General features: G+C 38.2%; 1 protein-coding gene across 1 annotated transcript in view; it reads right to left on the bottom strand.

Annotated features, from left to right (window-relative positions):
- Positions 1-498: 498 nt before the first annotated feature.
- Positions 499-13,660, bottom strand: part of HSD11B1 (hydroxysteroid 11-beta dehydrogenase 1) — a 65,060-nt gene continuing 51,898 nt past the window's right edge. The window contains exons 7-8 of the mRNA XM_007953036.2: positions 2,086-2,229; positions 499-716 (exon numbers count right to left, since the gene is read on the bottom strand). Of these exons, the coding sequence (XP_007951227.2) occupies positions 499-716; positions 2,086-2,229 (362 nt within the window). The remainder of the gene's footprint in view (positions 717-2,085; positions 2,230-13,660) is intronic.

The raw sequence follows: 13,660 nt of genomic DNA on the forward strand, positions 1-13,660 counted from the left end.
CAAATGAAAAGTAGGGTGATTTTTACAACTCAGGAAGGTTCTGTTGTTCATATCACAAATTATGAAGTGAACATTGAAAGATAACACTTGTCTGATTTATGGATGTAACCATATTGAATGAATTCAAGTTATAGCTACCAGTTAAGAATTTTAAAGTTTATGTGATTTCATTATAATTAATATTGTATTAAGCATCATAATATTATTATACATAAGAAAATTTGGTATGATTACCTTATAATTACACCTGTGCTTACTAACCAATTGCTGTGGTTATTGCAGCACTGCAAGCTGCAGTGTTCTTGACATTTATTATAATTAAATTTCCACTTTGCAACTGTTAGAGGAACCCCTTCAGATTGTGAGATGTGACCTGTGACTTAAAAATCTCTAAGGATACTCTGTTTCTCTGCAGTATGGCTTCATGGCTGGAACTCAGATAAATATCAGGCAGAACAGTCTCAGGCTCCCCCACAGTGCCTAGCCTTAAGGAAGTTCCTAGTTGTTTATAAGTTTATCCATATTATAACTCCTTAAATAGAGAAATTCCAGGAGCTTCCTCCCTGGATTTCCTAGCAGGAGAACATTCCAGAGTGAATTATCATAATATACTTCTTCTTGGCGCAGGGCACCCCCTTTGATGATTTCCAGGGCACATTCATCCTTTGGAGCTGGTTCTCTATCAATTATTCCAGAAATTGCCTTCATGGCTGTTTCTGTAGAATGACAAAGGAAGAATGGGTTATCAAAAACGTACAGTCTACGTGATGGAAAGTATGCAAACACCAACAGCTTAGCTGCCAGGGACTGTTTGCCAGTGCTTGCTCAGCCTTGTTGGAAGCACGTAGAGAAGACTAGGTATGCTTAGGGCCTGTGGGACAAAGAGAGAACACAGGGCTAATATGGGCCCTGTCTTTGCAGATGAAGATTTGCTGGAGTAGTTAGAAGTGATTAGTTGGGAGATTTGAATCATTACTTCTTTGATGTTTTGGTTGGGAGGCATGTAGGGGGCCAGAAGGAGAATTGAAGTCACGTGATGGACAGTAGCTAATGGGAAGACTCAGTGGGCAAAAAGAAAGTGCTGTGTGATAATGACCTACAACTTATAAGAGGAAGAGATGGACAAGAATCCAGGCTTTTGCTCTCTTGTCAACACTGGTCACTTTTCATTTAGAAAGTAATTCTATTGTTACCTTCTTTGTCCTTCCAAGTTTTCATGTCCTTTCTCTCTCTCTCCATCCCTTTCTTGTCTCTCTCTTCCTCTCTCTCTAATATATGTATATATATATATATATACACACACACACACATACGTATATATGGGCTTACAGAAAAGTTGCAAAAGTTGTACAAAATGTTCCCTTATATCCCTCACCCTGCTTCCCCTAATCTCCTAATCTTAACATCATACATAACCTTTGTGTAATTATCAAGCATGGGTACAACAACTACAGACCTTATTTTTTTCCCTATTGCCTTTTTCCTGTCTCAGGATCCTAGCCAAGTTTGGATTTAGTTATTTCTCTTTCATCTCCTTCAATCTTAGTCTTTCCTTGTCTCATTTTGAAGAGTACTAATCAGTTGATTTGTAGCATAGCATATCCCTCAATTGGGGTGTTCTAATATTCTGTCATGAGTAAGATTATGCATTCTTGACAAGAATATGCAAAAATGTTGCTGTATCCTTCTCAGTGCATCATCAAGGGATTCATGATATTGATGTCTGTTATAGGTGATATTGTCTAAAAAACACAAACTTGTATTTGGTAAGTGTCATATAGAAAAGTATGGCTATTGAGTGTCCATGAGGACAGAGGATGTTTAAAGAGAGATTGAGTGGTAAGTATGGTGTCACCTAGAAAATTTGGTGGTAAGAATGGAAAGGAGGGTCAAAGAGTGGTCAGAAGTTCCACTAGTGACAGAAGTCCTCCATTAAATGAGAGGACTTCTCTTTTCTCTGAGTGCTTTCTCTCACATGTTTTAGTGCATTACCCATGAGTCAGAGAGTTCAGCAACCTTCTTTACTCATAGTGGCAAGACAAGCAATTCATTTACTAGTCATTTACTCCAATGTCTTGACCTTACCTGTATTTATGAGACCGAGGACACAGAGAGTGATTGAGACGTTGACTTTGGTCACTGAATATTCTGCTCTGATGGAAGAGAAGAACCCGTCAAGAGCAAACTTGCTTGCAGAATAGGGAGCAACAAGTGGATTAGCTATTTTCCCTAAATGATATATTAAAGAAATGGGTTAGCAAGGTCATCCATTTTCTCATCTGTATCAAGTTTTGAGACTCCTATGGAGTCCTCTTACCCTTTTGAGTCTTAGTTTCTCCTTTTTCTGTATGAAGATTGTTCTGCTCTGTTGAATTGCTGAAAGGAAAAATCATTGAGGTATTGAAGAAGTCCCTTTGCAGAGACAGGTGGGCTGCAATGCAGCCTTTGTTGAAGAAGGATTAGTTACATTTTTAGTAAGGGTGTAAATAAGCTGAGAGACAAAAGAGCCATTGCACAACTACCAACTCCTACACTTCTGACTCAAGAGAACTGGGGATCTATGGGTTTGGCAAGAGCCTTCTGCCAACTCAGTGATTTGTCACTGATAATGAAAAGGGTATGTTTTAGCTTCTAACTAAAGGGGATGAAAACCCTTGTCTTTGTGCAATCTTTATCTTGCTTTTCTACCCAAAGCACTTTTCTTACTATATTTTATTGAATAGTAGTGTTGTTGTTGTTAGGTGCCATGGAGTCAGCTCTGACTCATAGCGACTCCATGTACAACAGAATGAAACACTGCCTGGTCCTGATCCAGTTTCACAATGCTTGCTATACCTGAGCCCATTATTGCAGCCATTGTGTCAATCCACCTTGTTGAGGGCCCTCCCCTTTTGGCTGACCCTCCATTTTACCAAGCATGATATCCTTCTCCAGGGAATGGTCTCTTCTGACAACATGACCAAAGTTGGTGAGACCAAGTCTGGCCATTCTTGCTTCTAAGGAGCATTCCAGCTGCACTTTTGCCAGGACAGATTTGTTAGTTCTTCTGGCAGACCATAGTACTTTCAGTCTTCTTCACCAGCACCATAACTCAAAAGCATCAACTCTTCTTTGGTCTTCCCTATTCATCATCCAGCTTTCACATGTATATGAGGCAATTGCAAACACCATGGGTTGGATTAGGTGCACCTTAGTCTTCAAAGAGATATCTTTGCTCCTCAGTACTTTAAAGAGGTCTTTTGCAGATTTGCCTAGTGCAATACATCATCTGATTTCTTGACTGTTGCTTCCATTGGTGTTGATTGTGGAACCAAGTAATATGAAATCTTTGACAACTTCAATCTTTTCTCTCATTTATCATGATGCTGCATATTGGTCTAGTTGTGAGGATTTTCATCTTCTTTATGTTGAAGTATAATCCATACTGCAGAGTGTAGTCTTTAATTTTTATAAGTAAATGCTTCAAGTAATCTTCACTTTCAGCAAGCAAGGTTGTGTCATCTGCATATTTCAAGTAGTTAACGAGTCTTCCTCCAATTCTGATGCCATGCTCTTCTTCATATAGTCCAGTTTCTTAGATTATATGCTCAGCACACAGATTGAATAAGTGTGGTGAAAGGATACAATCCTGATACACTTCCTTCCTGATTTTAAACCATCCAGTATCCCCTTGTTCTGTTTGAGTGACAAGCTCCAGATCTATGTACAGGATCCTCATGAGTACAATTAAGTGTTCTGGAATTTCCATTCTTCTCAATGTTATCCATAATTTGTTATGATTCATACAGTCTAATGCTTTTACATAATCAATAAAACACAAGTAAACATCTTTCTGGTATTCTTTGCTTTGAGCACATTTTTATTGAATAACCCATCCTTTCTTTACTGATGTGAAACTCAATTTCATAATATTTTTTAAAAATATAGAGGTTCCAATGCTTGTATCATCTATTTAATCTCATCCCACTTGTCCATGATTGATACAGAAATGAATGTGTGACCCATTCTGGACCAGTGAGACCTGAGGAGAATTTTGTTGCTGTGTCTTGGAAAATTCATCATTCTTCTGAGTTTCCAAAAGTAGCAACGCTGTTTCTCTTCCACTAAACATTTTGTTCATGGATATGAGGATTGGAATTGCTGCAGCTAACTCACTGTGAGCCTGATGAAGCCACATATGGAAGAGAGCAGAGCCAAGAGAATCATGAGAACATTGAGCTTGAGCCATGCCAACTGTGAAACCTACCCTACATCTGGACTTCCAGTTATGTCAATAATTTTCCTTATTGTTTAAGCCAAAAATAAATTCAAATTATTTATAAGAATAGTACAGTGGCTAAAAGATGAATTATTGAGTCAGATGACCTGGGTGTGAATCCCAAGTATGCTACTTCTCAGCTATAACATTTGGGTAATAATAATGTTAAGCTGAAATAATGCATGTAATGTACTTAGCACAAAATTCGACACACAGATAGCATTCAGTAAATGCTATTATTATTGTTAGTAGTAATTGCAGTGTTACTAATAATAATAGTATTTCAAATTAGTGAGAAAAGTGTGAGCTATTTAATAAATCATGTTGGGACAAATAGCTACTAACTACACAGAGAAAAGAAAAATGGCATTCTAGTAAGTAAATTAAAATTAGAGTGTATATATGGAGAATAAAAAATAAAATAATATGTGGATGAGTATATAAACTTGAAATAAGAAGTTTTTTTAAAGCATGAACTCAAGGCATAAGCAAGGAAGAGATAAACAGGTTTGAATACATACAATTTAAAAAGCTTCAGTGTATGGAAATGTTTGCTTTTGGCTCCCTATAAGCATCTTCTTTAAAGAGACTTTGTCTTCCTAGCTATAGTGGGTTGGGTCAGTGATAGCTAATATACAGACTGACTTGAACACACATCAAAGTCTCTATTTCGAGAAACTGAATTAAGTGACACAAGGATTTTAATTAGCTGCTGTTGGATTTTGAAATAAAAAGTCATATAAGTTTGGGACAAGGGTAGCCATTTCCAGGTATGGAAAAAATAAGTCATCAGAGAAAAGTATCCTGCAGAGACAAGCAGGCATATGAGCATACAAACATAATGACTACAAAAATTAGAGCTATATAGGAGGTAACATTTATTTGTTGTTATTGTTGTGTGCTGTCGAGTCAGCCCTGACCCAAAGCGACCCTTCCTTGGGTTGCCGAGGCAGTATCACTATGGAAGTAGATTGCCCCACCTTCCTTCCCAGGAGTGGCTGGTGGATTTGAACCACCAGCCTTCTGGTTAGCAATCAAGTGCCTTAGGCACTATGCTACCAGAGCTCCATTATGTGACATTCAGGTGCTTGGCTACTAGTCAAAAGGATGGTGGTTCAAATCCATCCATCGGGCCACAGAAGACAGGCCTGACAATCTGTTTCTGAAAATCCTGTGGAGCAGTTCTGTTCTGCACACATAGCATTGCCATGAGTTGGAATTAACTCAATGGCAGCCAACAACAATAACAACAACAACACATGCCACTCTGTAATCTAAAAGCTAAATAATTGCCCAAAGTTGCATGGTTAATGAATGGCAGAATCAGGATTCAAATTTGAGTCTGATGACGCACACTTTAACCACTAGGTGGGATTTCTTTTATAGAAGCCACTGTTCTTTATGTATTTTCAGGGAGCCATTGGTGAGCTCTGCTTTGACAGTCTAGTCCAAATAGGCAAAGTTTATGAAACGCAGTATTCTTTTCACTTCTAAGCTGACAGATGAGGATGCCTATAAATAAATGGGGCTGATCACTTAGATCACTTCCAGCCACTCCTTGGAAGGAAGATGGGGCAATCTACTTCTGTAGTGATACTGCCTCAGAAACCCAAGGAGGGGTCGCTATGAGTTGGGTCTGACTTGACAGTACATAACAACAACAACAATATTCATTGGTGGTTACCAGGAAGAGGAGGGGGCAGGGGAAAGTATGCTTTATATCATAAGGATTTGTTATTTTTGGTGATGGGAAAAGTGGCACTGAATGTGGATACATTCAAACACAGCACAACCAAATTAAAAATAAGTGTTTGAGCACATATGTATGGGTACAAAAAAATTGATATATGGATAGATATAGTTGTGTGCATATGGGAGAACAGGTAGAAGTATCTATCTATAAGCATGTGTTAATACAAATATGTGGGTGCAGGCAAATATATTCATTGAAGACACAAATATGTTTCACTCCTCAGATATTAACAAACACCTTCCAGATTGGTTTTCTGACTAAGAAAGCTTACTACCATAGCCTCATGGGATAACTTTCAATTGGCATAATATAGTTCACAAAAATCATGATCTGCATCTTAGTAAAGTGAGTAATGTCTTGGGTCTTAAAAGCTTGCTAGTGACCATCTAAGACCTAGTTATGGGTCTCTACTCACCTGTAGCAAAACAGTAAGAAGATAACCAAAAGTTCAGAGGAGAAATAAGTCTATATGAACCACAACCTCATCTACCCTGGGATTAGAACTAGATGGTGCTAGGTACCACCACTGACCATTCTGACTGGGGTCAAAATAATTTTTCATGGATAGAATGTGAGAAAAATATGGAGCAAAGCTAAAATTCTTATTTATTTTTTTTTTTTAAAGCCAGAGAAACTGAAACAGTAGAGAACAGAAGACTCCCTGAGGCTATCACCCTGAGACACTCTTTAAACCTAGAACCAAGCCTGTTCTCTGAGATTACTTTTTTAGTGAAATAGCAGAGTGGCACACAAAATAAAGGATATTACCCGTAAAACTGGTGCTCTACCTATAAGGCCAAAAACCAAAAATTGCTTAAAAGTAAAGATGAGAAGATAAGGAGTCAGTAAAACTAAAGTCCCAGAAAGGGCAAACAGAACACAATTAAGAGAATGTTGGCACATTGTGATAAATGTCACTGAACAATTTGTATGGAAACTGCTACATGGGAACCTAACTTGCTATGTCAACTTTCACCAAAAGCTCAATGAAATATTATTATTAAAAAAAGTGAGAGTGGTCTTCCTAGATTTTCCCCAACTTCACAATGATTCAGCCATGTTTTCTGCCACTTTATAACAAGGATTATCTTTCCTATTTCTAGTAACATGCTTCTCATTTCCTTCTGAAACCTTACCGGAAGCACTTTTTAACATTCATATGTCTACCAACATTCTGTTCCTGATGATATAAGTATTCTTTACAATGATAGAAGCTTTTTCTGCTGTGGTCTTCACTTCCTTCTGAGCTCTCAACAGAATCATCTTTATTCATATTTTTACCAATTGTCTCTTCAAGGCAATCTTGAATTTCTATTTGTGCCTCAAAATTCTTCTAATTTCTACCTGTTGTCCAATTCTGAAGTCACTTCCACACTTTTGGTATTTGTTATAGCAGCATTCCACTTCACACTTATGGTACAAAAATCATTATTAGTCAGGATTGTACCAGATAAATTAAGCCAGTAGGAGATATGTGTGTAGGAGATACACACACACACACACACACACACACCCCACATACACAGATTATTTGTAAGGAATTGGCTTGGCTTGCACAATTGTCAAGGCTAGTTGGCAAGTCCAAAATTCATAGGACAGTTTGGCGGGATGCAAACTCAGGCAGGAGCTGATGCTACAGTTCACAGACGTTCCTTATCTTCTAGATTCATCACTTTATTCCCTGCCTCCATCTTCATATGATCTTCTCATCTTTGTTTTCTCTTCTATGTCTTCTCCTCTTCTTATAGGGATACTTGTCATTTGATTTAGAACCCACCGGTTAATCCAGGCTGATCTCATTTCAAGATCCTTATCTTAATTACAGTGGCAAAAGGCCTTTTTCTAAATAAGGTAACATATTTGAGTGGACATATCTTTTAGAGCCTACCATTCAACCCCCTATATCCTCCTAAATGATGATAAAGATATTGACTGTGGCATTTTATAATGTGTCTGTTCAGGTAGCTACAGAGATGCAGAAGCAAGAGACAACATGAACCTATAGTTTGAATTGCTAGAACATTGATTTTTGTCTTCTTTTGGAGCTAAGTGCATCATTATTTTATCTTTAATTATGACTTTACTTATAGGCAGTTTTACTCAAGGTACATAAAAGGATCTTAAGGTGTTTTTCAAGATAAAAGGAGAAGAATTATTTTGTTCCTGAGAGGAAAGTGAGAGAAGGGAGAAAGAGGAAGAAGGGATAAAGGTAGGGAAGGAGTGAAAAACATGGCAGAAGATTATTCTTGAAAAACTTACTAGATAAATGCATTAAAATACATAAACAATATTTTTTAAATGGTGAAGAAAAATACTGAATTGTTAGCTGGTGGCCAAGATTGGACAGAGACTAATGAACCATTATTAAGCTTTTATTAAAATTAAACATGAGGTACATACAATGGTAACAAAACTACCTGTGGGAATTGTCAGTTTCTCAGCCAAAAACTGCAACTGACCTTTACATTCATTGTAATCACATTTCATATCTTTAAAAATAAATGGGAGGTTTCATATTCTGTAACCTATCATTGATCTGCAACCCTTTTAACCAGTAGTTTTCAAATGACCACATATAAGGACCATGTGGGGATCCTGTTAACCTGAAGATCAAATTCACACCCCACTCCTACCTCACCAGATTCTTCTAGTCTGTGTTCTGAGGTGGAGGGATGTGTTGAAGGTTTCAGTAGGAAAGAGTACCTTCATGTATAAATGACATTTTTGGTGGATTATTAGGGAGGGGGTGGTGGTGGCATAAGTTTGTTTGAACCTGATCTAAGAATGTGCAGAAGAAATGGCAAAGGGAGGTCTTTGGAGGGGGCTGAAATCTCATAATGGTAGGTGGGTAAGCAGTCACTGAATTATAGGTTTTTAAGTATGGTTAAAGCCCAAACTATTATGATATAGGAAAACATGAGTCCTAAATCCAACTGAATATTCATGATGAAAGATCATAAAGTAGAGAACTTGGACTAACTTGGAGGAGGTAAGCTCTGAACTCTAACGAAGAAAAGTGCAGGAAGGGCCGGATAGGTGGGCGATGGCCACATAAAGGCCAGAGGTGGTAACAAGTTAGACAGTGAGAAGCCAGTAGAACCTGAAAAATAATTTAAAAAGTTCACTGTATTTTCTCCTTTATGAAAGTACAGATTTATAAGCATTATGCAAAACTCTTGGAGCCATATGTGTTGAGGAATTCAGACTCCCCCCTGCCCCCAATTTTAGAGATGTATATAGGGCATATACTGAACATTACATAACATTCCCAGTAGGATCTGGGAGGCATCTAGTGAGCAAACATATTAGTATTTCTGCACAAAAACATTTGAAAGTTAGCACTGAGACAAATAAAAACTTTAATTTATTATACTGAAACCATTACCAAAAACATCCAAAAAAAAAAAAAAAAAAAAAACTTAGTTTTCAGAGCTGTAGTTTTTTTGTTTGTTTGTTTGTTTTTTCTCCCAGAGATTTTTGGAGTTTGGAATTGTAGATAATGGATTGTAAACCAGTCTAGGCTCATTAAAGGTAAGAAACCATTTTAATTCTCCAGGAATCCAGATTTTTGGGTCTATGGGGTTGGGGTGACCCACTCAGGCCATTTGCCCTTTGGTCATTTTGAAACTTGAGTCTTTAATGATTTGCTGTCCTAATGTCACCTTCAAGTCAAACAATAGTCTAGGAAGCAGCTTAGCACAGTTATTTTGCCGTATGCATTGGGCCTTTTTTTTTTTTTTTTTTGAGAATTATCTTTGTGCAGCCATTTTCTAAGCAGGAACTCCAAGGTCTGACTGGAAACCATGTTTTAGGATACATGACATGTCCTTAATGACTCTGTTTTCATAACTGACTGATCCTGAAGTACTGCACATGCTCTGAGAATCGAACATGAAAAGAATTTGCAATGATACTTAGGAGACTACCTTGCCCTGAACTGCCTTTAATCTACTCACACTGTCACTTCTTTTGGGGGCACCTTCCCAATATCGTCAGGTTGACATTCCCTGAATTGGATTTTACCTACTCACAATAAATACATCCTGCTACAGTGACATTTTTAGTGTTTCTTTGTGTATTTAGCTTTTTAAAAAAGAAAAGCTGAAAAATATAAAAAAGTAGAAAAAAAGGGAAGAGAGAAAAATCTCCCATGTTCTTACTATTCCTAAAAACCTTGGTGCATTTAGTGTAAGTCTGTTTTTCATTTACAGGTGCAGTTCTTAAACATTTTATACATAATGTTAATTAGTTTGTGTGAGGAAACTTCTGAATTCAGCTCTTTGTAAGATATATTTAGGAGCTTCAGAAAACTGTGAAGGACAAAGCTCCTTTAAACTCCAGGTTTTTATTTTTAAAAAGACTCTGGGAGTTAAAAGGCTTAGTTAAAACATAATAAATAATATGTAACAAAATGTTAAAATTTGACTTTTCCTACTCCAGTTTCAGCTGAAGTTCAAAGGCTGAGAACATCCAGGTGTTGAACCAGTTCATTCCAGTTTAGCTCCTGGTGCGAATTTGCATTGCACCCCAGGTGTAGTGAATCAATCTACATTTTAACAAGATCTAAAATGTAGATTCTGATTCAGTATATCTGGGGTGCAAATGCAAATTCTCAGCAGGGGCTCAAACCACAACAGACTGGTTTCTTGAGAAACCAGACTGAGAACAACACAGTAACTGGAAATGTCTCCCCATTTGATGGGAAGTTTTAGATCACCTGGGCACTTACATAAGTTATGGTAAAACAAATGAAACAAACATGGGTTTGTAACACTTAGACTTGCAACCATCCAAAGGGACTGTTGTTGTTATGTGCCGTCAAGTAGACCCGACTCATAGCGACCCCTCCTTGGGTTTCTGACGCGGTGTCACTAGAGAAGTAGATTGCCCAACCTTCCTTCCAAGGAGTGACTGGTGGGTTTGAACCACCAGCCTTCTGGTTAGCAGTCAAGTGCCTTGGGCACTGTGCTACCAGAGCTCCTTCCAAAGGGACTGTTGTTGTTGTTGTTATTTGCCGTCAAGTCAGCCCTGACTCATAAAAAGGGACTAGAGGGGTTGAAATGGAAGAGACCACAGAGGATGGGAAATTAGAGACAGAAAATTAGCGGTGTTCAATTGATGTTCCAAGAGGATTGCATTGTTGTTGTTATGTGCCGTTGAGTTGGGTCCAACTCAGAGTGACCCCTCCTTGGGTTTCCTAGGCAGTATCACTAGGAAGTAGATTCCTTCCGAGGAGTAGCTGGTGGGTTTGAACTGCCAGCCTTCTAGTTAGCAGTCAAGTGCCTTAGGCCCTACTACCAGAGCTCCTATAGTGGAGTAGGGCTTCCTCTCATATCAATCCTCATGAGAAGAGGTTCAAGGGGGCTTCTTGGGGAGATTGCCAACAGGAATTTGAGGGGTACCAAGGACTGGGGTCTGACCCAGCCTGAATATAGGCAGTCCCTAGATTACGAATGAATTCTGTTCCTAAATCTATCTTTAAGCTGAATTTGTACCTAAGTCAGAACATTTAGGTATGGTTCATGTCTAACATCAGTTAGTCAAATGTTCATCTTGGTATATAGTGTATAGTGTAAAAGAGAGGAGCTCTGGTGGCATAGTGGTTAAGGCATTTGGCTGCTAACCAAAAGGTTGGTAGTTGGAACCCAACAGCTGCTCTGTAGAAGAAAGATGAGGCAGTCTGCTTCCATAAAGGGTTCAGTATGAGGCAGAATTGACTCGATGACAGTAAATTTGGTTTTGGTGAATGTCAAAGAGAAGTTCAAAACACCTTTTTGACTAAAACTAAATGATTGAATTAACTCAGTAATTGCTAAATTTAAACTGGTCTTTCTACCTGCCTACATGTTTGCTTGTTGTTGTTGTTGTTATGTACTGCATTCAACAGAGTCAACTCAGAGTTTTTACAAGTTCCTGTCAGTTAGTCATGTTAATTGTTAGAACCAGAGAAGGTTTTCTTTGGTGGTCAAGTCAAGATGTGAAAAAAATACACTCTAAGGAAGGGAATCTTGACACAGCTCTTTTTTGTGTCAAGTGGGCCCAAGCAATATTTCTTCATGACAAGGATGTAATAAAAAAGAATTGTTTGAATGGGTCTTGAAACCAACTCTAGCTAAAGTTTCCCAGATAACTTAAAAGGTTTTGGTTTAACAAGGTGTTTCTGGGGAATGAGGGAAGTCCTGGTACCAAAATGGTTTCAAAAATTCCTGAGACATCTGGTTAAAACTGTTTAAATACTAACCAATGATGTTTTATGATCTCACCTGAAGGATATATGACTATGATTGAAAAACTCTGTAATTAGTTTCTGAAATCAATCACTATAGGCCTCTGCATTTAATTATCCAATAGAAGCCTATTCCATACCCCTAACTCATCCTCCTTTTGACCTCAACCAAAGATCAACCAATCAAATTACAATGTCTTTGTTCCCTGGACTATATCTGTCTCTGTTAGATGTTCTTTAATGGGAGTCATCAGTTCTCACTTATGTGGGCTGGTGTCTCCCTGTATTTGAATGTACCTTTTTTCCTCCTTTTTTTCTGAATAACTCCTCTTAATCTCAATTTAAGGTCTGAGTGAGGGGATTTTCCCCCTACTACAACAATAGTCTACTCTTTAACATAATAATATATTAATAATGTTTTAATATGTGTCACAAAGTAGCATCCATTTATTATGAACCATTGTATGTACCTCAAAATTTTAATATAATAGGGTTAATGTGAGTTGGTTCATAACTATGGGTTGTATATAAATTGAACATAATCTGGGGACTGCTGTAATTTAAAAATTAGAGGCTATGGTTATGAGCAAGGCTGCTGCATAAGAGTGCAAATTGTACAGTAGACAAAGAAACTTACCTTCTGTTTTTGTTAGGTGCTATCGAGTCATATCCGACTCATAGCGACCCTATGCACAGCAGAATGAAACACCACCTGATCCCGGGCCAGCTCCATGATCCTTGCTATACTTGAGCCCATTGTTGCAGCCACCGAGTCAATCCATCTTGTTGAAGGCCTTTCCCTCTTTCGTCGACCCTCCACCTTACCAAGCGTGACATCCTTCTCCAGGATATGGTCCCTTCTGACAACATGACCAAAGTAGATGAGATGAAGTCTGGCCATTCTCACTTCCAAGGAGCATTTTGGCTGCACTTCCTTCAGGACAAATCTGTTAGTTCTTTTAGCAGTCCATGGTACTTTCAGCATTCTTCGCCAGCACCACAACTCAGAAACATCAACTCTTCTTCAGTCTTCCTTATTCATTGTCCAGCCCTCACATTCATATGAGGTGATTGAAAATATCATGGCTTGTGTCAGGTGCACCTTAGTCCTCAAGGAGACATCCTTGCTCCTCAGCACTTGAAACAGTTCCTTCACGATTGACCTTGCCAGTGCTACACGTTGTCTAATGTCCTGACTGCTGTTTCCATTGGCGTTGATTGTAGAACCAAGCAATGTGAAGTCTTTGACAACCTAATCTTTTCTCCATTTATCATGATGCTGCTTATTGGTCCAGTTGTGAGGATTTTTGCTTTCTTTATATTAAGATGTAATCCATACTGCAGACTGTATTCTTCAATTTTCATCAGTAAGTGCCTCAAGTCATCCTCACTTTCAGCAAGCAAAGTTGTGTCATCAGCATAT

This window comes from Orycteropus afer, unplaced genomic scaffold, assembly GCF_000298275.1.
Source record: "Orycteropus afer afer isolate SDZICR_OR568_19922 unplaced genomic scaffold, OryAfe1.0 scaffold00013, whole genome shotgun sequence".
NCBI classification, from domain to species: domain Eukaryota; kingdom Metazoa; phylum Chordata; class Mammalia; order Tubulidentata; family Orycteropodidae; genus Orycteropus; species Orycteropus afer.